At 38.5% G+C, this 27,867-nt stretch overlaps 2 protein-coding genes and 2 long non-coding RNA genes across 7 annotated transcripts in view; 1 reads left to right on the top strand and 3 right to left on the bottom strand.

Moving 5' to 3' along the window:
• Window positions 1-909, bottom strand: part of LOC106047414 (uncharacterized) — a 72,672-nt gene extending 71,763 nt beyond the window's left edge. For 3 of the 4 annotated variants that reach the window (XR_010829546.1, XR_010829547.1, XR_010829548.1), the window contains exon 1: window positions 172-909. This is a non-coding gene — a long non-coding RNA (uncharacterized lncRNA). The remainder of the gene's footprint in view (window positions 1-171) is intronic. The other variant, XR_001213771.3, reaches the window with a different exon arrangement.
• A 1,171-nt stretch (window positions 910-2,080) lies between these two features.
• LOC125184471 (uncharacterized) lies at window positions 2,081-2,695 on the bottom strand. Its single transcript, XR_007168537.2, has 2 exons — window positions 2,556-2,695; window positions 2,081-2,251 (listed from the first exon to the last, which is right to left on the bottom strand). It is a non-coding gene; the product is annotated as an uncharacterized lncRNA (long non-coding RNA).
• On the top strand, window positions 2,354-7,289 carry C2H18orf21 (chromosome 2 C18orf21 homolog). The gene is made up of 5 exons (XM_013198882.3): window positions 2,354-2,682; window positions 2,820-2,842; window positions 3,076-3,275; window positions 6,416-6,624; window positions 7,043-7,289. The coding sequence occupies exons 1-5, from the start codon at window positions 2,369-2,371 to the stop codon at window positions 7,194-7,196; spliced, it is 900 nt and encodes a 299-aa protein (XP_013054336.3). The 5' UTR covers window positions 2,354-2,368; the 3' UTR covers window positions 7,197-7,289.
• A 2,871-nt stretch (window positions 7,290-10,160) lies between these two features.
• Window positions 10,161-27,867, bottom strand: part of RPRD1A (regulation of nuclear pre-mRNA domain containing 1A) — a 43,008-nt gene continuing 25,301 nt past the window's right edge. The window contains exon 7 of the mRNA XM_048077475.2: window positions 10,161-14,818. Within this exon, the coding sequence (XP_047933432.2) occupies window positions 14,669-14,818 (150 nt within the window). The 3' untranslated portion in view covers window positions 10,161-14,668. The remainder of the gene's footprint in view (window positions 14,819-27,867) is intronic.

Below are 27,867 nucleotides of genomic sequence, written 5' to 3'. Positions count from 1 at the left end.
ATCCCTGTAGCATCACTAGCTGTTTTTCCCAAGATAAAATTAGTCGTGCACCACCATGCCTGAAAAAAGCAAAATTCCCTCATAATTTCAATCACTCTGTTTCCTCCTGACTTTGATACAGCTGACTGAACACCTATGATCTCACTCGGAAGAGAAGCTGAGTTTGCTCACCTCGGTCACCTGCAGGATCTTTGAAATGCCTCCTCTTCTGTTCCTTCCAAAGGGTGCTTTCCTGCATCTCCCCGTCCATTCCGGAGTGCGCCGAGCGTGCAGTCATCAGTAAGTTCTGGCTAAGTTATCCTATGTAACTCTGAAGAAAAAAGGAGAGACTCGGAGAGATGCTAAAGAAGGTCTCCTTTCCTCTCTCTGAAAATGTTGTTTTCCCGGTGGTCTGTCACAGTCAGGTCTTCAGTAGTAAACTGAACAATCTACCCTCCTGGCTCTTCTTTTCTTCTTTTTCTTTCCTTTTTTTTTTTTTTCTTTTTTTTTTTTCTTTTTTTTTGTAAACACATAATCAGTGCTTCAAACCCTGTAGGTATCACAAACCGTATTTCTCTATTGCCCTCTGCTGACTGCTAGCTACCACCACCTTCTGGGACGGTCTGCAAGCAGCAGATCCGCGCTACGCTCTTCTCACCGCCCTCCCTCGAATCAATAATGATGCACGATGCCCAAAAGTCGACACAAATCATCCTGGTTTTCCCTCTGTTACAAAACACCAGGCAAGATTTACAGCTTGTTGGTCAGCCGTGGTAACTACAAAACATTGAATATGAGCAGAAGCAGGAAGCAGTTAGTAACTTGGGTCTGCTAATGTGCTTTGTGTGAGCAGAAACCAGGAAAACGCAGAGACAAATGTGTTCTGCCTTGAAATGCAGGTGAATTTATCCCCCCCAATGTCACAAATACGGTAGCAGGGAGCTGAGCACCAACTGATTTTAAGGATCTGGTCCTGGCAGCACTGCGTGTGCAGAAATACGGGCATTTGATGGGAGTTCTGCAGGAGACCCAGAGAGAGCCCGGAATTGCAGGCCAAGGCTTGGTGGTCATTTTCCCTTCTGCTTCCAGAGTTTTATTTGTGTAGCACCACACCTAACATGCGGAGCAGTTTCTGTCTCTTGAGGCATGTAATGGGACAAGAAACACTATACCTGAAAGGCACTGGGAGGTGCTGTTTGCACTGCTTTTACAACATGATCTATAATACAAAGAGAAAACAGTGGAAAAAGTGAACTAGTGGAAAAAGGGGAACGGCCGAACCTAGTTGCAGGAGCAGAAGAATAAAATTTATGTGTGTTTCAGAGAGACTGGAAGAGACTGAGGGGGAAAAAATCAGGGATAAGAAGAGGGTAAAAGCAGGCTGAGGAGAAGGAAAAGAAAGAAAAATGCATCCTTTGCATTGTATCAGTCAGTGCTTTATGACACATTACAGCAGAGCCCCCCGGAATATCTCCCTGCCGCTGGGCAGCACAGCACGACCTGTCCTCCCTGTTCCTTCTCTGCAGCCGAGTCCCTCCAGGCCAGGCAGACTTGTGTGGGTTTAGTCGCTAAAAATTATAAATTATGGAAAGGACACACGTCGTTCGCCACAAAGCTATTGATTGATGGACACTGGTTGTGTTTGAAACAGACATTACGAGGCACCCCTGCTCTGTGACTCAGGAAGGCGGGCTTCACGCAAAAACTATCACCAACAAAGTCTGCAACCCCATGACAAGAAAATGCAGCATTGAAGAGCCCATTGAAAAATGTGTTTAAATTCAAAAATAAAGCCAGCAGAAGCTCTAATTGTAGCCATTATGAACATTTTATTAACGACTTCAGAGTTACTGACTGTACCATCAAGGTCTCCTGTTGAAGAAAGCCCAGAAATTCATTTCTTTTCCACTTCTAAAGCCCTCATCTCCTCTGTGTTAGAAAATAAGAAATAATTATATTTATTCAGATTCCTTAATAGAATATTGAAGCCTGCTCAGATGAATACCTCTCCTAAATGAACACCATTACCAACAGATCAAAGCAGAAGAACGTCTAGCAAATGAATGGGGCCGAGGGAATTAATAAAACACACATCGAACGATGAAAAGCCGAGTTGTTTTTATTTTATTTTTTTTATTTTTAATAGGAGCACATTTGCGGAGTGATAAGGCCAAGTACACCGTTGCTAAAATCTGGACGGGTGCATCGTATGGGCGCTTCCGAACATTAAGTGGGGTCCTTGGTTGAAATCAAATCTTCCAGGTGGCAACAACTGGCAGAATATATATATATATTATTTCCCCTCAGGTAAAGTTCCCTTTCCCACAGAGGAACTCTGAGGCGCCAAGGGGCGGGCGGCTGCCCCCGCCGCCTCCCCTCAGCGGCCCCAATGGCCGCCGCTGCCCCAGCGGCTCTCGGGGCGGCTGCCGCCCAGCCGTGCCGACACCCCGGCGGCAACGGGGCCGCCCCGCCGCCGGTGTCCCGGGGCTCAGCGCCGAGGGAGAGGCACCGGGTCCCGTCAGAGCCCGGAACCACGGCGCCGAGCGCGGGGAGCCACCCCCTGCGCACACACTCACACAGAGAGGCAGGCACAGCCCTTCCGGCGGGGCGGGCGCTGATCGCCATGGGGCCGCACGGGCGCTTCTTGGAGGAGGCGGCCAGGGAGATGGCGGCCGCCTGCCCGGGACAGGCGCGGTTCCTGCTGTGAGCGGGGACACGGGAGGGACGGCCTGGGTGCGGGGGGGAACGAAGGGAGGAGGGCAGAGAGAAGGGGGAAGGAATGGGGCGGGGGGCTCCGCCCGCGGTGACTTAGTGCCCCTCTGTTTTCTCTCCCCCTGCAGGTGGACGCTGGCCAGGCGCCGAGGCGAGTGAGGAGAGCCCGGGGCAGGGCGCCCGGCGTGGTGTTGTGGCTCCATCTGAACCACACGAGTCAAAACATTGATAATGCTAACGTAGAACCATGCTTTGTAACGCTTATCTATAGCTTATGGTTACTTAAGTTTTACTCTTTCGCCTATACATCGTTATTTCATCTAAGTTTTACTCTTTTGCCCGTAGATCATGATTATTGAAGTTTTACTCTCTATTAACCCATAGATGATGAATTTGGGAAAGAGAGGATATGTCCTCACTGCTTCCAGTTCCTGCTTCCCGTTAGCCGCCGGGTGCGTCTCAAGCCAAAGATGAAGGTGACTCCGCAGATAGAGAAGATTCTCAAGCGAGAGGCAAAGAGTTACAAGCTCAACATGAGACAGACAAAGCTTTTGAAAAAGTACAGGGACTCCAAAAGTGTTCTGGTAAGGGTATTCACTTTGGACTGCCAAATATTAGATGTTTCCCTGAAGCCTTTCATTGTCATTAAAAAAAAAAAAAAAAAAAGGATACAGCAATCTTTCTTTTAGAAGTGGAGCTCACTCCTGCATGTTTCTTTTTTTCATGAGAATATAGTTCTTTTTTCCTTTTGCTATAACTTTTACTTACATTTACAATCAAAAATTTTAGAATCTACCTTCTGCAATAAAGAGATGAAGAGTGCAATTTCAAGAACAGACATCTTTAATTTTTGCCTCTCTCCCACCTTCCTCCGCCTCTCCACCCCCGCCAAAAAAAAACCTTCACGTCAGAGGAAACAGCTCCGCTCTTACTGTGATTTGTTTAGCACCAATCTGGGTAAACTGCAGATGTCTGAGATCTTGCTGAAAATTAAGTCATTTCTTCCTGCCAGGAAGCTCCAGCATTTCCACCGTCAACTACTGTATCATTTGCATAGCTTTGCAAAAGTGGCAGGAGTGGCAGATTTTTGCCTGCCTTTTTTTTTTTTCCTATTTATATGAACGTGGTAAAACCACAGGCAACTCTATTACATGTAAAGCTTTAATGCAATAGTGTAGATCCTAATAATCCATTTGAGTTTGTAGAAATCCATTGCTAAGAATCCCCCAAAATATACCTAAGAAAAACATTCCATTGATTGAAGTCAGGCTGTTTTTGCCAGTGTGCGTAGCTTCATGTTTACTGCCTTTGTTTCAGCTCTGAAGAAGGGCTTGAGTGACTGATGGATTGTCAAGGTTTTTTTTTTTTTCTTTTTAGTTTTACTAGCCATCTAAAAAAGTTTTTGCTCAATGCACAAGTTTTTCTTCATTTACCTCAGCAGACCATCACGACTACAGCAGATTATTGTTACCTTCTGAACACATTGAATTTTTTATGTTTGGCTGAGTATTATTGTTTATAGGTCTTTCAAAACTAAACCACTTCTGAAATTTAAACAAGCTAATGTTGCTCTTGAGGCTTTAGTTCTTTTTTCCTAGAATTACTGAAGAATATAAGATTTAATGCTGTGAAGAACAATAGCATATGTTTAATCTAGTGTTGCAAAGGCATGCAGTACTATTAAAACAGGTTCTGTGAATGGATGTCTTAAAAGTGAGACAACACTGTACTGTGCCCAGCAGTTCCTGGTACTCTTGGCATTTTCTCAGATGAGAGCCTGCACATTTGGGAGGTAAAATTTGCTCAACCAAAAATTAATAAGGAGTCAGTAACACAAACTAAGCAAATACTGTAGATGTTACCAGACCTCAGGGGAAAAAAGAAAAAAGGCACTCCAGATGAGCATTCTAGGCATTACCCTTTCCAAATTCTGGATCATAAATGACCAGCAAAAAAGAGCAAGATAAAGGCTATCTGGGAAGCTGGATGCTTTGCTTTATTTTTCTGCTGTAGTATCACAAACGTTTAGTGTGCATTAAGAACTGTCTCTTTTGACGATTGGTGAACAGTATCCTGGAGAATTATGACGGGCACTTAGTTTTGTAGCTAGAGAGATTCTTAGGATGTGTTGTGCATTTATATGAGTCATTTAAGATTCAGTTTAAAATAGGGCCAGTTTAAACTCTGGATAATACTCTAATCTTGGGATGTAGTTACAGTTTGCTGCACTTGTGTTCTGTTCAGTTCTGTTTGCATTTGTGCTGTGGATTATGATTTAAATATTTCTGGTATTAAGTATTTAAAATACTGGCAGGAACTGTCAGCTTTCAAAATTAGCAATGTAGATCCCTGTAAGCTAATAAATGAGCTTTGTGAAAATGAGAATTCAAGTGTGGTTGAGAATTAAACTAAGGAACAGCAATATAACAGGTGGTGCCTGTGATGCCTTTCTGGAGTGAACTGTGTATACAGTCCAGGGAGCGAAAACTAGCAGTGCACTGCTATGTTTACTCCACTGATTCCTGCATTGTAAAGCATTGACCTCCATTTATATTCTGTGGAGTGCTAAACGGTCATGTGGTGCTGTGTTTTTTCCCTATCTGATTTTCAGAAGAGCTAAAAATACATCAATACCTGGGCTGCGTCAGTTAATGATCTCTCTCTCTTTTCGTTTGTTAGTCTGACAAAATAATGTCTAGACATAGTCAAAACACCTGAAAGCACTTCATTTAAGCAGTTTTAAATTGAACTCTTTCTAAGCACTCTGAATTTAGGTAAATTTATGCACTTTGAAATAAATGATGTGCTATAGATGTTTTCAAAACCCCTCGGACTTCTTTGTGACATTCTTCCGAGTATGCTTTTTAACCAGAAACATCATGTAACTATGTTTTTCAGTCAGTGTAATTGTGTGCCTCAAAACTTGTCTGACTGTATTATTCCCGTGTGTCTTAATAAGAGTAGTTGCCATGGCAGTAAGGGATATTAGGAGTATCTGACAGTCTCTGTGCCTCTCCCATGTTACCTGTTGTGCTTCACCTCTGTTACGTACTGTGCTGCTGGAGGTTCCCTGCAGACCAGTAAAGTAAACAGACAAGTAGAAGATAGAACTTCCTCAGTATTGTAGTAAATATTTTAGTGCTATTAAAAAGCCCCTTCTTTGTTCACTAAGACTCGCTGTTACTAGTTATGGATGGGTATTTCTTGAGAGTTTGGCAATTTATATATTTATCTCAAGACTCTGAAAATTTGTAGTATAACTTCACTGGGGTTGGCGTATACTTTATGATTTTTAATCACTTTGTATGTCACATTTTTTAGCAAAATATGAATACCACTACTATATATTCACAAATACCATACATCCAGTTCAGGTGCTGTTTCATCTTCTGGTTTTGACAGGGTTGTTTTCTGTATTTCAGTGAACTATATTAAAGGCAGGGTTAAGGGTCTCCTGAAATCAGTTGCTAGGACTGGAGTCATTTCTAGATAAATCCACGGGATGTGTTTGGCTTAAGAAGCCTGAAATAAAAACACTAGGTGTAAAGTAAATACTGCTTTTTAAAATCTCTGTGTTTCTCTTAGGCAAATATTTAACCCATATTAATAGAGAGTTTGGATAATTCTTGGAATAGAATGGTTTAGATAATTCTTACAATGGCTTTAAAAAATAAAAGGGGAAGGACTGATAGAGTGGTTGATAATTTCTTTATTCTCTCCATAGCTGATTACTTGCACCTCATGCAACAAAACAACAAGACGTTATGGTAAAAGCAGGGATTTTCTGGCTACCAAGGCACAAAATTCTGGCACTCCAACTATTAAATCTAGCCTGAGGACACCAGATGTAAAAACTCAGTCTGCAAAAAAAATGACACCTGTAAGCTGCAATAGGCTGGGATCCAAAGGGAACACTCCCTCATCTCTTCCCAGGTATCTGTTTCTCTCCTATTTAAAGAGGCACTGGACTGAGTAGAGCATAATGGATCTTGTTGGGAAGGGGAGGCGTGCTGATTGCAAATCAGTCACTTAATAAACTTGTAATTGATAACCAAGTGTTTTTCCTTAGTGGACTGGTTAAGGAGATCCATTTTGACTTCCCAGCTTTTAAAAGATTCCAATGAAATGTGACCGTGTGCCAAGAATGCACAATAATGTTTTTGTCATTAATGTGAAATATATAGCTTAAAATTTGCATAAAAAAATTATACTTCCAACTGCTCACTTGTATATGAAAACATACTATTTACATTTAAAATTTTTGCTTAAATTACATGTGTCCACTTTCATAGTTAGTTGATATTAATTACGATTTCTCGCCTTTAAGATATTTGAGTCTTTTGTTTTTCAGAACGCAAGCATCCAGACAGGTGACAACGAGTTCCGGTTCCAAGACTCCCCGAAACTCCAAGTTTCACTTTTCTAAGCTAAAACGGATGCTCAACCTAGAAGAAAAAGAGAAAAGCCAGAAGGCAGATTTGAAAACCTTCTTGACTTTACTTTAATTATTCACTGTTTCTAAGTAATAATGATTACAGCAATAAGTACTGTTCTGATTTTGGTAAATAAACACAACTGGTGATTTCGTTAAAACTCAAGCTAACAGTGTGTACCTCGTGTAAGAGTAGACCATACATTTAAGAATCCAGCTCTCTAAGAAGACTGATTGTCCACAGGAGGGAAATGAGGAAATAATCTAATGTGCTTGGGAATCTGGAATGTGTCTTGCAGTCACTGGTGGCCCAAGAATTAAATTAGGATCTGTCCTTTGTGGAAGCTGATAATACTGGATTCATCCGTTGTCCAGTAGGACCAACAGATAAGTTGGCAGACCAGGAGTGGGGGCAGAATAGAGTTTAGTGTGGTTTCCTCCACTTGCCCCACTATTTCTAAGGTAACGTGTAACAACAGAATTCAGAAGATCTCAAAGATCTCAGCCCTATTTCCCAAATTTAAAACAAAGATGCTTTCACCAGCACTGTCTGCAGGTACAATATTTTCAAGGGTCTAATGTACTGTCCAGGAGTGTCACTGTCTTTTGACATGTATGGTAATTTAAGTGTATTACACAGCCTTTATGAAGGCTCCAGAATAACTTAACCTTGTAGACAGCACTCACATACAAAGAAAGATAAAACAGTTTATCACCAGATTAAGTATCTTCATTTTCTAATGAATGTTCCCTGTGATTTGGACTCATCCCAGGATAACACAGAGGGGAGATAGGACAGCAGAAAGTTGCTATTCAGGATTGGGTTTATGCTCTGCGTGTAGTCTGCAGTGAAAGTCCTGAAAATCATGCATATGGTTTCCCCTCTGAAAAGACAATCTACCAGTAAAAAACATTTACATTCTTGGCCTTAAAGCTCTGTGTTTTCCTTTTTTTAACTTTTTTTTTTCTTTTAATAAATAGCATATTCAGAGTATTTTAATAAGCATGTTCAGCTTCAGTGAGCACCATTTAGGAAACAGGACCAGCAAGTTGACAGACTTAAAAACAATTGGAGGCAGGAGAGAATAGTTCGTTGTTGCAATGTCTGGCAAATGTGGCAAAGGCCAGCATGTAACCTTTTTGTATTTCCTATACACTCACACAACAGTTTTCAAAGGTTCGCCAGTTGGTTTCTTACATACGTGTACAACCTAATCAAGTGTCATTCTTGGATCAAAATGTGAACCTTGGAGTTAAACCATTTTGATGTAGAACTTTGTATTAAGTCATCTGTTATTACTATGTTTATGATCTAGTCCTGTGTAAAAATAGTCATCTTGTTGATGGAAAACTCTTATTACAAAAAAAAAATTTGTAAAACAGATTTTAGAATAAATTTTTTATATTTAAAGAGTGCACATTAGGTAATATACTGTTCTGCTTCCTGTGAGGCTCATGCCAAAACAGCTTGGATATCTATATGCTAGTGCAAGATGCACCAACGTAAATGTTTTAGGTCAAATCAGGAGTATGGTTTTGAAGCTTACCTCCCCAACTGCCCCTTTTTACTGTGCTTTTTATGCAACACTGAGTAGTCTCAGAGTATGTCAATGACATTTCATTTGGATAAAACAACAGATTATGGATAAAAGCGAAGTAGACATGCTCTATGAGCACAACTGATGTGGTCCAGCCACTAATGGGTTATCTGTCCATAAACCCACGAGTTAATCTGAAGTTCACATGTCCCAAAAAGGGTGTTGTGGATGGCAGGCACTGAGCTTCAGGTATTTTGTATGCCACATGTAACTCTGTTGCAATATGGTATTTGTTAATGCTCCAGACCACATCTTCTTCTGTGTAGACTGACAACAGGAGTTGTCAGAAAAGTTCAGATGCTTTCTTATAAAGGATCACTGTCGTAAGACATTACACTTATGTTACCATGGGGAAAAGTAAGGAATCAGTATGTGCCATTCCTTGTTTTACAAATATACTTCAAAATGCCAGGCAGAAATAGCTTTGATATTTTTTTATCACCTGAAAATGAATGTTGCTTTTATGTTTTTCTTAAGCCTCTAAGAGTAAATATATATATATTTTATTTATTTATTTTCTGTGTCTGGACTACATGCATATGTGTGTGTGTTTATGTATACACATAAACACATCAGCTGTGTATATATACATATATAGACACATATACATACATCTGATGCAGGCTTTGGAGTAGATTACGTTCCTGTACTTGACAAGACACTGAAGGCTTTGCTGGCTGCAACAGACTGTTACTGAGCCCCCCTGCCAAACACCTGCCATGCAGCGTTACTCATTTACATGTAAAGAGCTAGAACATCTCTCTTTGTCAAGAGGAAAAGGCACTGATACCAGTGAGACCAGAATTTTACCAAGATTTTGTAAAGCAAAACCAAGAAGTTTCACTATTAGGCACATGCCTCTGAGTACAAGTATTTAATTACGGATTTAGAGTTATTATTTCCCAGCTCATATAATTCTACTTATGCAATTATACTGCATTATCTTTGATACTAATAGGATGATAACACCACGCTGAAAATGTTACAAAAAGCAGCTTAATATAACCACCTCAGTGAAAGCTTATTTATTCTGAAACCACTTTGAGACATTTTCACATTTTTGTATATTGGGAACCTGAGACTGGAACAGTACAAACGGTACCTCACACCCAACCCTTCCTCCCTCCCAAAGCGACAAAAAACTTGTCCAAACCAGATGGTGAGATGGTATATCAGCAATATTTCTTTTTTTTTTTTTTGAATTACAGCTTTAGAGATATGACCCAGACTTCTTAATGCACTGCTTCCTTATTGAAAAATTTCAGTTTATTGTACAAAATACAAATACAGAGAGTAACAAACTTCGAAATCACTATTGATCATTTCCTCAGCATCACCCTGTGATTTTGGTTTCCTCTTAGGTATAGGGAGCAGTTTACATTAAGACCAATGCACAAAATGAGATTGAATATGCAAGCAATAAACAGTGATTTCAAAGATGTTTTTACAACGTTTTATTCTATTAAATATGAAAGAGCATACATACAGGTGTTATTTTAAGGACATAAATTACACAAGGATTACACAATCGGTCAGAAGAGCACAATAATGAAACATCTTTACATTTCAAACTTTTCTCGTTAGCTTTTAACAAATGAGTCTATTTCTGTTGCAAACAAGTAACAAGAGTGCTATTGAACTTTTGCAAATTCCCACAAAAACATCATGCTTAGTAGGATACTTTAAATGTTGTAAAGATGAAATCAGAATTAGGTTTCTAAATAACACGATGGAAGAGATTTACTACTTAATCAAGATAAATGACACCCTGAAATAGGAGCCGAGACAAAATTGGTCATTCGTTAAAATGAAAAAAAAAAAAAAATCCACTCCAGACAGTACATTTGAATCTGCTTTCTTTACTTGTAGGAATACTCAGTGTGATTATATGCATGAGCAATAATCAGAACTGGCCCTAAATATTTATAAATGTAACAGTCACGTTTCAGACGTGATGGTTTCCAATTTCACTAATCTTTCCACAGCAGAAAAGCCAGGAATCAGTTTGTTCACGTTTCAAAATCCAGCTCTTGTGTAGAGGGCCAATCAAGCCTATGCGTGATCTCCATGTTCATCTGTGCAGGGAACTACTGCATCCCAAGTATGTATTTTGGGTAATCACTAAATTACCAGACTGAGCAGCCACTGGCTCGGGAGAGGAATATTAGCCTGTCAAAAATACTAAAACAATGTCTTTTTAAACTTCAGGAAAAGAGGAATGTAATTTTATTATAGTGAAAGCTCTCAGTTTGACATTCAGAAAACTACTCAGATAAAATACATATTAAGCATGTAGTCTGGGTTGTGTTCCTAGGGATTAGCTGAGGTGCTTCAATGTATTACTACAAACATTACCTGAGTGAGACAGACAAACTAATGTTACTGCAGTGTACACTTTAATTTTCAAAAGGAGCAATGAAACACAATTTCTAAGAACGGCTATTTTTGTAACTAAGGGCTTCACGTTTATTTTTAGAACTGGAGAATTGGGGTAATGTTCTGGGTAGTTTTCAAAACATTTTGCAAAAATACAGCTTGATCCTACAGCCCCCAGAGTATACAAGCAGTCCCAGTGACCTCCAAGGTAAGCATTCTCATATGGCAAAGAGCTGCAGGATTGTCTTTGCCTTTTTTTTTTTTTTTCTTCAAAGAATGCTCACTAAAAGTGCAATACAGTGAAGCAAATAATCTGATTATTATGCTTTTATTATTAGCTGCAAAATGTTCAGATACTATTTATGCATTTTGTAAGGTGGGCATTCTGGTTTGGGTACAGTCAGACAATGTTAGAGGAGACGGGCAGGGTACACGCACACATTTCCCCAGTGTTGCAACACCCCAAAGCAGTTCTGTTGTATCATCCCAGCTACAGGTAATCACTGTACTGCTCAGAGTTTCACACTCTGATTTCTATTTTGACAAGCATTGACATTTGTTTTGCTTCTCATTTCCACTCGGACATTTTCTCCCCCTTTTAGCTTCCAGGCACTCACTCTTTCCCCACCCAGACTCTCTTCTTCCTGAGATGTCAGACGTATATGCAATAAGCTTTGGAACCTGAGAATTTGGAGGTATCTTTTGATACTACAGGGCTGCATTTTTATCGTACCTTGTTATCTCTTGCTATACTACTACAGCTACAATATAAATCTTCTAACTAGTTGATACATGATGCCTTTCCCATAGAAATAATAAAAAAAAAAATGTACCACTCAGCCACTAATATATAACACTTGCTATAAGAGTGGCATTTCCCTTCAGCAAGTCCTTTTTTTCCAAACAAATTTTGAGGGACAATTTCCAAAAACCCAACTATGAAATACTCCTTGAAGTAAACAATTATCACAATAAAGAAAAAATACATCCAGAAAATAACACTCTCTCAAAATTAAAACTTATATACACCAAGAAAATGTTGAGATTTTTCCTCATTCTTTCATTAGTTCTACATTATCTGTAGATAAGCAACATTATGACAAAGATAATGGTATGAATAGGAAAAACAAGCCTAGTGAAGTGCAACTTTTTTAATTCTCTTGAGAGATCAAGGAAATTCAGCACTCAACTTTATTTTTAAAATTGTTCTTAATTAAGGTAGCAAAAGGCTATTTAAGCTTAATACATTCCCTAAAGTTTTGAGTATCCATGACTTAGATCCTTCAATGGACTCTAAGCAAGCCATGCCACTGCACTTAGAATCACCTCTGGGTAACAAATTAAGAAATCCCTGAATGGGATTCAACAATAAATGCACTATTTATCTTTCTTGTTTTATGATTTGTTTTATAGTTCTTAATGGATTGCACTGTTATAATATTTATAACTAATTTGATGCTGTTCTTTAGCAAAGCTGAACTTTAGCTGCAGCAGTAATGCACACACATGTATTTCTAAATTTACTAGCTGAGTTTTAACATATTAGAACAGAAATATTTAACATGTAAACTGTATCTGGATGTTCATTTTCTTAGCATAAATGCGAGAAGAAAAGATGGCAATAAGTGTTATTTATTTTTACATATTAGATCTGAACTAAAGAAACACTCCTCTGAATTAATTATAGTTAACTTACAAATTTTAGACAGTCAGTGAGCTCAGGTAAGCTATTTTCAGCATTCCTACCTGTCAGTCAGAATATTTGATGACATTAATATTCTACATTGCATACTATGGAATGCTAGGTCAAAGCTTGTACTTCTTTTTTTCCCTCTACTTAACTGAGGTCTAATTCATGTTTTCTGTGGGAAAAGCTAATTGGACTGGGATGCTTACATGTAAGTGTAACTATTTTAAAGAGACAGTTTTCTTCACATAGAATACAGCAAGTATTCTAGGGATTGCCCCTGTAGAAGTCAAACACAAGTGACAAATTACTATCTAGCTTCAACAATTTCACTCCAGAACTATTCTGAATCTATACTTGTTTTTGAAAACAAGTATAGATTATTTTTAAAAGTTTGCTTTCATGTGAAAAGGAGTGTTAGACCCGTAACCTCTGAACTTAACTGATGCAAAACAATGTCTGACAAGTGCAAACCCATGAACAAAATGCTATCATTAAATACTCAGATGATCCATCCAACTCAAAACACTTGCTGACTAGGTTTTTAAGGTCATCTAAATGCCAAAGGGTACAGGTAGACATTTTTTAATCGCTCCTCAACAACTGAGTGCCTAATTCCAATTGACTGAAAAGCCTCAACTTTCCGGCAATCCTCTAGGTGCCTGTCTATACCTTTAGGTTTTCAAGTGAAATTAAAAGCTGGTGCATAGTATAGAAACAAGGAATTTTTACAGGTTTGGCTACCTTTAAACAAATATCACATTCGTGCCATGCAAAGTGTTGTTCAAAAAAAAAACAAACACTCGGCAATAATTTTCCATGGTTTAACTTATACACAGTCCTGAACTGTCTCCTCCTTTCCTCGTGAGAAAAGAGCATCAAGATCTAGAAATGTTTGCTGGAGCTAGGGGGCTGGAAGCCTATACTGGCCTCTGGGGTTTCTCAGTGGAGGGGGGTGGCTTGACTCAAAGCTTCTATAGAGTTTACAATCTGGCCGAACCATGCTACTGCATGTATAGATTGTATATCGGGTTGTCAGATTTAGTAATGGACATTTAACAATTGGGATCGTTTAGAGAATGACCTTTCAATTTAATTAAAGCTGTAAAATGGCTTTGCATTTCTGGGATTAACCTTTTTAGATGGAGATGGCTGTTCCAGAAAAGGATTAGAGTACAAATGAATGGTCCCTCAATTTAGAAACTAAGCAGCTGCAAGAAGAAAAGTTCCAATTTTGAAGCCTAATTAAAGTGGTCAATTGTATAGTTTCTTACACTGACTTTTAAATTATACTAACATATTGCAACATTTTGAGTCATTCAAAGATGTACTCAGTGTGACATGATTTATGTTTTCCAATACAAAATTGGTTTCTAACATTTACTTCAAAATAAACCACCTGACTTGCTTTGACATTGGGTATTTTAAATGTAATGGACAGCAGGATTACTTTGAACTTTGCATTAAATAGTCTTAACTTTCTTGCAAACATAAACTTGTGATTTCCATGTTTCACTCCCTCACTAGCAACTGAAATGTCTCGAGTTAGAAGTATACTTTGATTACATGTTGATCTACATTAAATATAGGGTACATAGGAAAAATCTTGTTTTTTACAGTGCACCCAACCAAAATCTGTACAAAAGATAACTACCCATTCTTTAATGTATTAGATGCAGACACTTTTTATAAATGTACCCTTATGTTCACTCACCAATAAAATAGTAAACAAATCAACTTTTTAACCATTTTTTTATAAATTATTAGAGTATTTTACTGACACTCTCCAACAATATACAAAAATAATACTACAAGAGTACCAATCAGTCTGACCTACCCCTCATTTCACAGAAAAGTAGAGGTTATGGAAGGGTGTTCTTCTAATCAATCATCACTGTAGATGTCTCCTGCAAACGGTAGGTGTACATGGCTGCCCGTGACGTTGGGAAGTCGAGAGAGATCAGGCAGGTTCTGGATGCGTGACCTGAGTTCTTTCCGCACTTGGGACACTCTGGCGAGCTTGCGTTTGTATTCCTGTAATGGAGAAGGATTCATCATGAGACAAATACCATCCTTTTTTTTTTTTTTTTACTGCACTTAACACTTTCTAAATAAAGCATTCCTTATGCAAGTTAAATGACTAAATATCCTTAGACAAGAGAGAACCCCCAAAATGGATTATTTTGGAGGCAAAGGCATCAGCTCTAGCGTTTTCTCAGCATCTGACTTCAGAAGCATAACTAGAGGATTTTTTTTTTTTTTTGCTTTGAGTTGTAAGTACATGACCACTAAGAAGGAAAACAAGCCTAATTAACACAACTCTACATTTCTCCATGCAACCAGTAGAATGGGATTATTTTTAGAAACTTTACTAATGATAATTGATACACATATTCCACTATCACTCACAGAGTAAGGAAGGATAAACTCACTGATATCAAAGAAGTTACTTTCACCTCATACTGATGAAAGAATAAAAAAAAGCACCAAATACCACCTAACCATGTCTGTTGATCAGTCCTACCAAGCTGACCATTCATAAGTATTTTGTATTAAACCCAATGTTAGTGGAGAAAACACAACAAAACAAACAAACAAAAAAACCTCCAACCAACCAACCAACCAGCCACCCACCCACCACAAAAATACTACAATCTCATTCCAGCAGTTAATTCTTGAGTGGTGTTTGAATCAGCCGAATCCTGGCCAAATACATTCTCTGTCCACGAAGAATTGTGAAGCAGCAAATCGGCACCCCTTCATAGGTTCGAACTGTGATGCTAGGCAAACATGCACATTACCAGCTATATTCTCTCAAGATTTTACTCCAAAATCAGAAACGTGCCTTAAATGAGATTATCAGTTGCTTGACTCCATTAAGCTTCCCTTTTGCTGATAATAAATCATTTCCATAGTAACATCACATTTCTCACATCCAGCATTTTCCATACAAATTTCAGCTGGAACTTGTTGCCTAGTGAATATCAGCTCGATCAATATTACTGACAGTAGGTTTCCTCTCCTCACCAAGGCGCATACTCTCAGAAATTTAGTCTCCCATATACCAGCATTGCCCTCTTCCCCTGGCCAACACCTTTACGGCACAACGCACGCTCTCAGGGAGTCAAAACTTAGTCCTTGTGCCTTCTTAGAAATGGAGACCACTGAGAAGCTCAGGTCAAGGTTTTAGTATTACTACAAGACTAGAGTATATCAAAAATTATATAATAGGGCTTTAGAATTCACTAAAAGCTACAGAGTGTATTTTTTATACAATTTTGGTAATTGTAGAGATTGCATTTCCATGACAATTCTCCCCCTTGGGTAGAAATATTATTCACCTTCTCCAGAGCACCATAATTTTCCTGGCCCTCCCAAAACCACTCTAGAAATCACTGAAGATGATCAGTTTTCATGACTGATGAGCATGTCTGAAAGAGTTTTACAAACATAGGGATTGAGCAGTTTTGAGGTATTTCAAAGCTGATTTTTTTTTCAGAGTTTAATTCCATGTAAAATCATTCTGAAAAGGCCACTTCTGAAAGGGTTTGCTTATATATTTTGAAGGCTGCCAATACAGTCCTGTCATTACCTAAGTAGTCCTTGACTGCTGGAAGGCAGACATCAGAAAATCAACATAAACAATACTTATATGTACAGCCTTTATTCTTCTATCATAATACTGTGCACATGCATATATATCCTTTTTCCCCAACCTCTATGCTGAGAGTGTGACTTAGCAATTAAAACAGAAGACTGGGAATGGCGATATCCAGGCTTCACTTCTGATATTGTTGCTGCATTGGAAATGCTGGATGCTGTGCAAGTGAGCAACCATTTACCCACACTGCTGACACTCCTAACTACAGAAATCCTCCTGGAGAACTTCAATTTCACTTTCATTATGTTGATTTTAACACACACTTCAAATTACCCCTATGTAAACAAGGCTAGATTCAAGCTATTTACTTCAGACAGACAAGGACAAGCAGAAGCATGTTGTTTTCTCCTGCCACAGGGAGCATAATTTGCATCGCTGGCTGCCTATGGAGAACCTTACTCCTGGGATATGTGGGCAACTTGGTGTATGGAATTGAATTTACTTTAATTCCTTCAGTGGCCTAAGATACGACTACTTTAAAGCAATAATTTTTGGCACTACCAGTCATAAAAGTAGGTTTATGAGATGATTATAAAAAACTTATTTTGCTAATCAGAATCCCACTGATTTCATTAGAATCCTCACAGTTTTCATTACTTGACAGCATTGAATGTAATATTTTGTAAAACTAATGCTAAGAATGTAGATTCCACACCTAGATCAATAGCATTTCTCTATCAAGTAAGTGCCAGGCAAAAAAAGCCCAATAATTTTTGATTGACCAGATACTACAATCATCATGAATAATAAAAATGTGGGAAGCCCAAACAGGCTGTGCCCTGCATATCATATTTTCCCTTTCAACTGAAATAGGTTGAAACAGATTTTGATAGAGAGTTTCCACAATTATCTTACAGATGGGCTACAGCTAAAACCACTTGGAACTTAATGAGTACGTCTTCCCATTTTCAACATTAAAATAACTTTGATCTCTCATCTGATCACTAACACTATGGCATACATCAAAATACTGTGTGGCAGCAAATGCATAGCAAAGGAAAAAAAAGAAAGGCCTGATTGCAAAGCAAGAATAGAAGATTCACAGAAAACACAAATATTTAATCTGCACTCTTGTCAGCCATAGAAAAAAAAGGTAGGGTGGAAAGCAACACTCTCATTACACAAAGGAAAAAAAAAAAAAGAAAAAAAAAGAAAAAGCTAAAAAGGCTTTTTGAATGTTCAGGGCATGAGTATACAGAGTCATCTGTGCCTGGTAGGTAGATTGGTTTTAGAGCTGAGGTCCTTGACTTTCCAGGCCAGTTCCAACCTTCCAGGCTCAGGTGCCGACGCCGGTGCTGCATCTCGGAGCAAAGGCTTCTCATGGGCTGTCTGAATAGCACAGGCATCGCTAGCAATCTTAAAAGGTTCAGATGAAGGCAAGCAGCATGTGATATCTACATTTTAAAGTGCAGACATACAGTATTTATTTATAGGCTCCTCCTTATTAAAATATAACACCTCACCCAGCCTGGGTATTTGTGCAAGGAAGATTGGCAGCTAGAACTAGAGGAGCCAGGCAAGCCTCTCTATCGATCCAGAAAATGTAATAGCTGGGCTAAATTTTGTGCTGTCTTTAAAAACCTGCCATGGCTCACATCCTTCACCATTATGATTAAAGACTCATGCTATTTGTCAGTGCTAAGGTTGAATGAAATCCCAGAACAACTTAGCATTTAAAGCACTAAACAGAGCCTGAATACATTTATGTGCATCATACACACACAAAAAAACAAACTTGAAAAATCGAGGACAGTCATGACAAGCTTAGGAAAGGAGTGACTCGGATAACCTTCCACTATAATTTTGCCCCCTTTACTCGAAAAGAGTTTTCTATTTTCTACAACTTAGCAATACTTCAGAATCTATCAGTTTGTCATTAGGCCTTACCACAACTAGCGTAAAATAGTACTATGAGCAGCTACCCAGTGACTGCTTTGTTAATTTCTTGTTGTTCTATGCATTGCCTCATGCATTGCTTACTGCATGCTATTCAAACTCTGCTCTGTATACAGATTTACCAATATTCTTACAGGCTTGCTAATGGCATACTTCACCATTCATAAACATAACTGATTCTTCAGGAAACTTCTTTGGGCAGGAAATGAGAAATCAAAATTAAATGCATTCTCTAATTTTGAATATTGGATTTTTCCCAATGCTGACAATTACCAAGAATGTAACGCTTCAAATCACATTTTTTAAATTAACTTAAAATATCATAGACTCCTCAGCTTGTGTGCTAATGAAGCAACAGGAAACAATGAACTCAGAATTTTGAAACCCACAAACTAAATTTGTGACCATCTCGGGATTTAAATGACTTTGTTATAGATGGTACCGTTAAACTGGTACCACTGCAGATCTTCAAAATGTACATTTCTGAGTGCAGCAGTAGTAAACGGGAACCAAGTATTTTACCAGGACATTTCCCATCTGAAGGGTGAATGACAGAAATGCAAAATCCTGCACAGTGGTCCCAATCTACTCTTCTTTGTCCAGCTCCTTCCAACCTAAACTCGGGTCTCAAATCTCATTCACCCCAGTCTTGACCCTTGGTCTCTGCCTCCATTCCTCAAATACTGTTTCCAGAACCAACTTCTTTGTCCAGCAAGGCTGTTTGGTGCCTCTCACCCCACCGTCATGCCTGTATTCTCACCCAATACAAACACAACTGTTTTTTTCCTAACTGTTCTGATTTTCTTCCTTTCTGGCTCCGTGTGTGAATTCCTCCCTCTCCAATCCCAGTCTGCAATTACCACTTTGTCTATGAGTTTAGCTGCTTCTGGTTCCAGTTCCATCTATTTCTCCCCAATCTTTTACTCAGCCTGTCCCTGTTCTCTGCCTACATAGCATCTCTGTCAGACTTCTCTGTCACCTCATACCAGTTTTTGCTCCCATTCTCTTTGTCCAAATGAATTCCAGTTCCTCCCATTTCAATCTTACATGATGTTACATTTTTTTGACCGCTCCCTTCCTTCTCAGCCATCTGATCTCTTTTCCTCCCATGGCCATGCTCTGTCCCCTACTCCATTCCTTACTGTAACATCTAGTCCTAGACTCCTTCCTATTCTGTTTCCTGTGGTTCCACGTTTACAGACACTTGTCCAAGTTCTGCACACTCAAAACCATTGGCTTCACCTCCACATTACTTAGACTCACAGGAATCATGGACAACCCACCCACAGAAGAAGCGTCCATCTCTCACACCAGGCACTTGGCCCATGGTCAGCTCACAAAACAGCCATCTACAGCTGCAGTCACAGAAGTCTTCTTTAGCCCAAGCTGGAAAAGAAACTCTCTGGCAGAGAAGCTCTTCATGGAAGTCAATAATGTCTAAGAAGCCTCTGATGTGCATATTAAAAGTAAGATTTTTTTTTCTAAAGGCTTGTAATTTCATTAAATTCAGGTTGATTTTGATTAGTATACCAAAATGTATGCGCCTGACAGAAAGTTTCCCCACTCCATAATACTTTGAGAAAGAACATTAATAATGTCATCTCAAATAAAAGATCTTTTTTTTTTTCCTTTTTTCTTTTGAAGATTGTTTTATTACAAACTCATCTTTAGCTTTATTCTTGAAGATTAATTGTGTTGGCAAAAAGTTGGTCAATGTTTCAGAAATTTAAAGCAAAAAAACAGGGACATGTAGGCTTAATTACAAGCTGTACCACTAGGCTTACTTTATATTCACCTTCACTCAATCAGAAAAGGTCCACGGTAATGTATATAAATTTATAAAATAAATTACTATTTAAAGATACTAATTTAATTAGAGAATCTATTACAGGACAATGATTTAACTGAGATCATTTGAGGATGACAGATATGAATAGCAGTTCCTCAGGATGCCTGCTTGAAGTTAAATTTGGTCTTGGTGTTTTATCATCCAACATAGGACTTTTATCTCATTGAAAACTTAGCTGTTATAATAAACTTGAAGGTACCTACTTCCAAGAGATGCTTACATTACACTGAATTCTTACGTTTCAAATTTTGACTAATAGCATGAGGTTCTGAAGAACTTCTGATGACAAGGAATTAAGCACTTAAGTAAAATTCTGCACAACTGAGCTCAAATGTTCAAGCAGATACTCTACAGATTAAAACAGAATAGTTTTGAAAATAAGAAAATAAAAATGAAACAGCCTTAGGCTTCAAGATAGCTTCTTGAAGTTTCACCTATTCAAAAACAATCTGAAAGATATCCAAATTAAAGGGTTCCACTTCAAATTGAATTTTTGTGACAATTTTTGTGGTCTACTGGAAAAAAAACGCGTCCTTCACAATACATTTAGGAACAGCTGAGTAAAGTCCTCAGGCTCAAGTATTTACTGTACCAAGTGGCTGAACTTTACAAATTGTGCATCACACACATTCCTCTTTTCATGTAACCATTATGTGCAGGTCATTACAAAGGTCTCAGCATCAAATTCCACATGTGCAATTCATCTTTCTAAAGCCAATGCTGTGGGTGCTCAACTGCAAAAACGGGGACTTTGATGTTCATTATTTAATGGAGACAAATGGACATCCAAGAGTATGAAATTTCTGTGAAGCCAAGACTACAAGTAACTATTTGTAAACCTGAGAAGGAAAGCAGCAGTTCACCTTACTAAGTAGGGGTTTTATCTGCAGCTGGCCAAGAGACAAATGTTTCAGGTCCTTATCTCTTCTTTTGTCAGAGGCATATATATAAAGTAGAAGTAGCAAGACCTAGGTTTATTGCAGCAATGCTAAGTAATAGTAGCAGTCTAATCTGAGCAGCAGCAAATTTAAAGCAAGGTAATATACACAGCTTTTGCTACTGCACTGTAGAGCCACTAAATATTAACCTGTGAGCACGGCAAAAAAAAAAATCAATGAGAAGTATGTGAATTAGAAGTGTTCTGCTGACCTGAGATTGGGTATTCACTGTATTTCAAGTGGAATAAACATAAGTAATATAGATGGAGGACCTCAACTTTCTGCTACAATTGAACCAAATACTGTTGGCCTACCAGTGCAGGACTATCTGTGCAAAACTTATCTTAGGACATTTTGAACAAGCTCTTTGAACTATTTTCACTTCTCTCAGTTTCCCATTTCATATACTACTTCTATCAAACCTGAAGAAACTGCTGTGAAGGACGACCAGAATATAATTCCTGAAAAGTCTTACCTGAAGCGCACATGGCTATTTCTTAACAGATTTTTAAAAGTGCTTCTCAAAATATGCCATGAAATGCCAGGGGGTCATCCAATCTGCGTATACTAGTAACTCTGATCAGCTAGACATCTTATTATATGTGTCAATTCATTGCACAATTTCATTAAGTAGGCTGATACATCCATTTTACAGATGTGGATTCTAAAGAAGATTTAGTGGCAGCTGAAAGATGAGCGTTCACGAGTCTGATTTACTTTAATGGCAGTTGAAAGAACTCAGCATTACTTGAGAAATTAAACTGTAGTTTACGTGACTAATAATTGCATGTGTAAAACAGACTGCACAGTAATTTTGTTTTTCTCTCCTTCATGAGTGTGAAAAATATCCTTCAAATGTACAGCTTAGTGATGGGTATGGGAGTGTGTGAAAGGTAGGACTGGATGGAAAGGGAGCACTGTGCAGCAGCAGTAGGTATTCTGACTGCTTGAAACTGTCCCTCTTATGCCCTGTGGGAACATCCAATGCAAATTCTACTATACATGAGGCAAAAATGCAACTGCAACTCACAGTCAACAAAGAAAGGAGAAAAATATTTCCTAACAATGGGTATAAAATTCCATTATTTAAAAAAAACACAGTGCTTTAGTATTAAATTGAGAAAGTTGTGCGTAAGGGAACTAAAATCCGTTGAGAGCGTGGAGGAGCTACAAGAAAAAAACTCAAAATTTAAGTCTCTTATCAGAAAAACAAACAACAACAAAAAAACAATTTCAGGCAGCAAATTTGGCATACCCACACTTTTTTTTTTTTTTTTTTTTTACATTATTTCCTCAACTCTGAATTGCTCGAGTAACTAGTCTTATTTTATAACTAAAAGGGCACAAAAAGAGATTGCCAGGGTAAAAAAATCATAAAGAAACAGAAGAAAAAGTAGCATCAGAAAGCAGGACAAAGAACAAGTAAAGAACATAAAAAAAAAAGACATTTACAGTGTTTTTCCTGAAGTTTTCTTTCCCATTATGAACTATTTCCTTCCAAAAGCCTACAGCTAGCAATAACCCCACTAATGCACATCTTTCTGTGATCCACTGATGAAAGAAAACATGTATCAAAGGTTAGCAATCATTTCTATCTAAAATGCCTAAGCTCTTTAAAGCATCTTTCATCCATTCAAGCCACCTGTACTTTGTTAAAAAGGTCTTTAAAATGATTGTCCTTGTTTATGTAAAAGCTCAAGTCACCTGTGGGTTTTCTGTTTGTTTTGTAGGCCTGGATTTCTATCCAGTCATGGATAAATGACCTTTGAAGATCAAGTCATTAGGATAAAACAGTTAAATGTTGTTAAAGTAACTAAATAATTCATTACTAAGATATTTCTAAATAAAATCAGAGTAATTCAATAGACATGTTATAGAGTTAAACTGCAAGTAATGGAAAAGATTCTTTAGTTCTTTCCATTTGCATCCCGTTTTTTAATAAATGTGTAATTCTGGAATGGAGGGAAAGATAAGGCAGAGTCATTACAAAGTTTCAAATTTCAGATCTTCCTCTTAAAGATTGCAGTGACTGAGATTTCCAATTATGCAGTAAACTCTGGTACTCTTTCTCCTCAGTTCCCTTACTGTATTTCCTAAACTACTCCTTTTGATTTTCACAGTGCTGAAAAAAATGAATTATACAAAGTAGTAACTAGTAGTAAATAGCCTAAATTCCTTGTTTTGCCATGTGCTTCTTGCATATCAGTATGCAAGTCATGTAGTACACTACCTAGTTCCTTGTTTTCTTCTTTTTTTTATCACAGACATTCCAAATTTCTTATACATACAAAATCCACTCTCAGAAACTTGATATTATTTTAAATTGCCACCAAAGGTGCCAGAAATATTCTGGCTCTACTTCCATTTCTAGAAACTCAAAAAATTACAATCCTCTAAACTGCTTTTTCTTACTATCCCTTAGGAAAGTAGAAAAGAGTGTTTTGTTGTTTTTTTTTTTTAAATCGGATTTGAGGTCCACACTACAAAATTACATTTCTCTCATTCCTCTGCTGAGGAATGCTTCAAATTCCCTGAGGAGAAAACAAGAACTGAAGTAGCAACGTAGGCTTGACTCTTGCTGAATAAGGGGGTTACCCTTCAATTTTTGGCAAGTTGAAGACAAATATACACGTCATCTAGGACAACTTAAGAATTTTAAAAATACTTATTCATCTCTTCTCTACTTATTCAGTCCCTAAGACCACACATCCCTATGTCTCACAATGTCTCATATGTCTCACAAACATTAAGTTCAAAATAAAAAGACAAAAATAAATTAAGCCTAGGATCTGATGACTGGGACTTCTGGGACTTTCATCAAGGGGAAGAAAACCAGCAGGTCTAAATTTCAGGCAAGAGTTAACAGGGTTGGCTTCTGTGCCACCATGCTGCCTTGGGAGGCTCTAGGGCACAGCCAAACCAACCTGCCAGTGCATGTTTTAAGATTTGCGGTCTGCTGGACGTGACCAGTTTATGAACAACGTATATACGGGTATGAGTTTCCAACCTGCTCGGAGGTAAGGGCTTGAGTGTCAGGCATGGGTATGTCACTTTGCTTTCACTCTGCAGTGCAACTCTCATGCAAAGGGCCCTGTGTAAAAGGGGAAACATGGTAACAAAGATAACCTCTAAATCCAAGGTATGTTTATGGTAAATGATTTAACCATGACCTATGATAAAACAAAGACTTGCACCAAATCTTGAGATGCAGGCTTCAAGATCAACTGTAGAAGTCACTATATAGTCACAAAAAATAAAAATAAAAATTTGGAAGGCCTCACCTTGTAAAGCAAAGGGTGATTTCTCTACTCGCACCTTGCAAAGCCACCTGAGTGGAAAACCAAGTTATCCAGGCACAGCAAGCTGAAGGGGCTGTGCAGGCTGGATGAGGCCCTCAGTCACGCCAGGGAGCTCTGGTACATCCTTGGTATTGCAAGGACACAACGAGCAAGTCCAGCACTGACTGAGGGAAGCAACTGCTGAAGGCACAGAGATAGCACCATTGTCCTTTCACGGCTGAAAAGAACCAACTACACCAACACACTTTTGCTTCTGTCTGGGGAAAGCGACACGCTCACAGCTGTGTTAGCACGAAGAGTCAAGGTGACATGGCTAAAACCAAACCAAACCAAACTAAAAAAAGCCCCTTCCCAACAGTCTTTAAAACCTATGTTGAAAGTTGCAACAGCGCAGGACGTATTTCATTACATTTCCAACAAACTGAACCAAGGAGGAGAAAGTTTGTCATGCAGTACGGCAAAAGTTGTGTGACATAGCATAAAGTTCTGCTAGGTACTGGAATATTTGAAGAAAAAGTATTGTTGAACACACATGTGCCTTGAAAAAGCCAGCAGCATACTTGAACAAATTCTGTATGCAACAGCTTGGGAGAAATCTTTTTTGCTGCTGAACATTTTGCACGCAGTACAGGTGGTATCTCCCATGGAAAAGGTTTTAATGCAAGTTCGGACCTCGTGTAGCTGTCAGATGAGTACAGCATTGCTCCCACCCACTGCTGGACTGTGAGCCTGCCCGCTGTCCCTCACTGCAGTTCATCTTTGCATTTACATTTTGTACTGATAGCTGTTTTTATTGGAGCTCTAATTACATTCAGTATTTCTAAGCAACTTTCTCCTACTGATACATAGGCACTTGCTCACATCAGAAAATACACTCGCTTTAAACCTTAAGTCACATAATTATGTTTTCTGAAAGTAATAATAAAAATACATATTTAAATGCTAAGCATTTACCAGTTATATCTAATGAAGCAAATTTGGAGATTGTGCTCAGCATTTTAAAACTAAAGATAGCTAAAACCTAGATCACACATCTCAATCTTTATTACTTTTGCTTTTTAAGAGCAGCTACCGTAAATATTTACAGACAACTCCAAAACTGAAGTTCAAGTCATCAAGATTGTTTTACAGCCCACACTTAGAAATACCCTCGTGGGCCTACAAATTAATCTTTACTGTTGAACAGAAGAGTAAAGTTACAACCTACAGCTGCTGTCGTACAGCACAGTTTCTCTGAGCATGTTGCATGAAAAGAACATTACTCCTCAGCTGACTACAGTGGCTGTTATCCAGCACGGCTTCAAGGATTTGGGACTAGGATATTTGCCAAGTTGTAGAAGCGTAAGCAGAGCACGGAGGACAGAAATGGAATAAGTGAGATGCTCCCAGTCAGCACAGTGACAGGAAGCTTCTTAATCTCGAACCTTAAGATTTGGAAAAAACAAAAACTTTTTTTTTTTTTTTTGCATATATATAAAAACTACTTGGCTCGAAAGCAGTTTCATAATCCTGTGGAGTCCAATCCTACTAGCACTGATTAGCCTGTTATTAAAGAAGGATTCCTCTATGACTCAAGAATTAACATTAAGCATAACAAATCTACTGGACTGTGGGCTTGTGAATAAAGGAAGATCTCTCTGTTCCACAAAAATGTCTTGGATGCTTCTCAGGATGTGGCAGAAGACACTAGTCAGCCAGGAGGAAAATATATAATAAAGGTGCTGCTTTCCTTCTGGAAATGCTGAGAACAAGGGGTACAAAATTGTAGAAGAGCCTGTTCCATTTTCAATGGCACAGGAATGACTCTCTCTTACAGGCATTGCAGCAAGAGAAATCATTAACAGTCCGTATAAATCACAGTTGAGTCAGAAAACAAAAGGAGCAGTGATTTAAATATTACTTTCTGGAGTTTAGCCTGGCCACACCAAACTTCTTGCTGCAATCCATATTTTAAGACAGCACGATGGCACAGTAAGAAATCCAGAAGACAGCATATTCTTGAGAGGAACACATCTGAAAAGGAAGTGGATGTGCACTGGAAGAAACTGCAGTAGAATGCAGCTAGCTTCTCAGATGGTGGAGCACGGCCAGTTTGTGCAGGTTCCCCTGCAACAAACCAGCATGCACAGTGACTGTACTTTGGGTTTGTACCTGCAACAGCATTTTGTGTTTTATTCCACAATCATTCAGCCTCAGGGTAAAAAGGCTTAGAGATAACGTGGCTTAGCAAGATCGCCTGGTTTCTTCCACGGATATTATAAATAAGGACTTGTCACTCCTGCATCTTCAGGTAATGCCATAGCTGAGCTCAGTAATTGTGATTAAAAGAGCAAATTAATAGGTATATACATAGACAGAATTTAATTCTCTCCGCTGAGGTCATACCTACTATCTTTCTATGCCAAATGATGAGTTTCTCTACTGGAAACAGCACTCATTTCACTACATGGCCTGTGAAAGCAAGCACAAGAAACACCTGGCTTTCAAGATGGTATGCTAAACTGCTTTGCTAAGCAGTCAGTGTATGCTATGCTAATGTGAGTGGCACAATTTTCATATTTAAGCTGTTTAAAACCAAAGGTTGCTTAATATATCACTGGTTTAAAAATCAAAAAAATTAAAAATTAAATAAATGCCGCTGCCACCACCAGCCCCAACAACAAAGTTTTCCTAGGACAGAAGGCAGAAAATGGGGAAAGAAGAAAACATTTTACTGGCTCTTGTGCAGTTGTTGCTTATATTGGTTATTATGGAATCATAAATGAGTGAAAGACTGAAAAGATATGGCTGGAAGCTACTCATCAACTATCAGTTTAACTAAAACCCTGTTGTAGTTGCTTGCTTTTTTTTTTTTTCCTGGATGTTAAATGATTATCAGAATCTGGTAGGCAAAGCAACCCCGAAGGAAGTTAAGTACAATGATAGCACAGATTGCTTATCTATCAAATATACTGACCTTAGAGATGAACCACCACTTTCTGATCATGGTTCACTATGGCTGACAGATGTTAATTATATCCATAAGATAACAGCAGCTTTAAATGAGAGATTTTAAGTTTCTAGAACACCTCTGGAATTTAACCAGGTTTCATTTTGATGCTGTGGTCTCTTAGACAACAAACAGCACCAGATTCAGCTTCACTATTGTATTGATATGTAGGATGACAACCAAAAACAAGGTGGAGAGGGGGGTGGAAGAGGAGATTCTCTAAGAATACAACATTCCCAGCATTTTCTTACTGGCCGCAGCACAAGGAAAAAGCAGAGTAAGTGATATAAGAAAAAATAAATAACACAATGAAGCAAATTATAAGTAGTGAATTAGGATGCAATGCAGGAAACAACTGAATTCCTATCTTCTGCCCTTGCAGAATCATTCCTCCTACTCCAGTAGTCACTAGCAATCTAGATATAAGTTACATTAAAATGTCGTGTTTGAA

This window comes from Anser cygnoides, chromosome 2 (genome assembly GCF_040182565.1).
Source record: "Anser cygnoides isolate HZ-2024a breed goose chromosome 2, Taihu_goose_T2T_genome, whole genome shotgun sequence".
In the NCBI taxonomy this organism is placed as follows: domain Eukaryota; kingdom Metazoa; phylum Chordata; class Aves; order Anseriformes; family Anatidae; genus Anser; species Anser cygnoides.
Note: the sequence above shows the minus strand (reverse complement) of the source record. Positions and strands in the feature narration are given on the sequence as shown.

Coding starts and splice junctions, on each gene's coding strand:
- C2H18orf21 (XM_013198882.3), top strand. CDS start 2,369: ATGGCCGCCGCTGCCCCAGCGGCTCTCGGGGCGGCTGCCGCCCAGCCG. Junction 2,683..2,819: donor GGACAGGCGCGGTTCCTGCT/GTGAGCGGGGAC, acceptor CTCCCCCTGCAG/GTGGACGCTGGCCAGGCGCC. Junction 3,276..6,415: donor GGGACTCCAAAAGTGTTCTG/GTAAGGGTATTC, acceptor TTCTCTCCATAG/CTGATTACTTGCACCTCATG.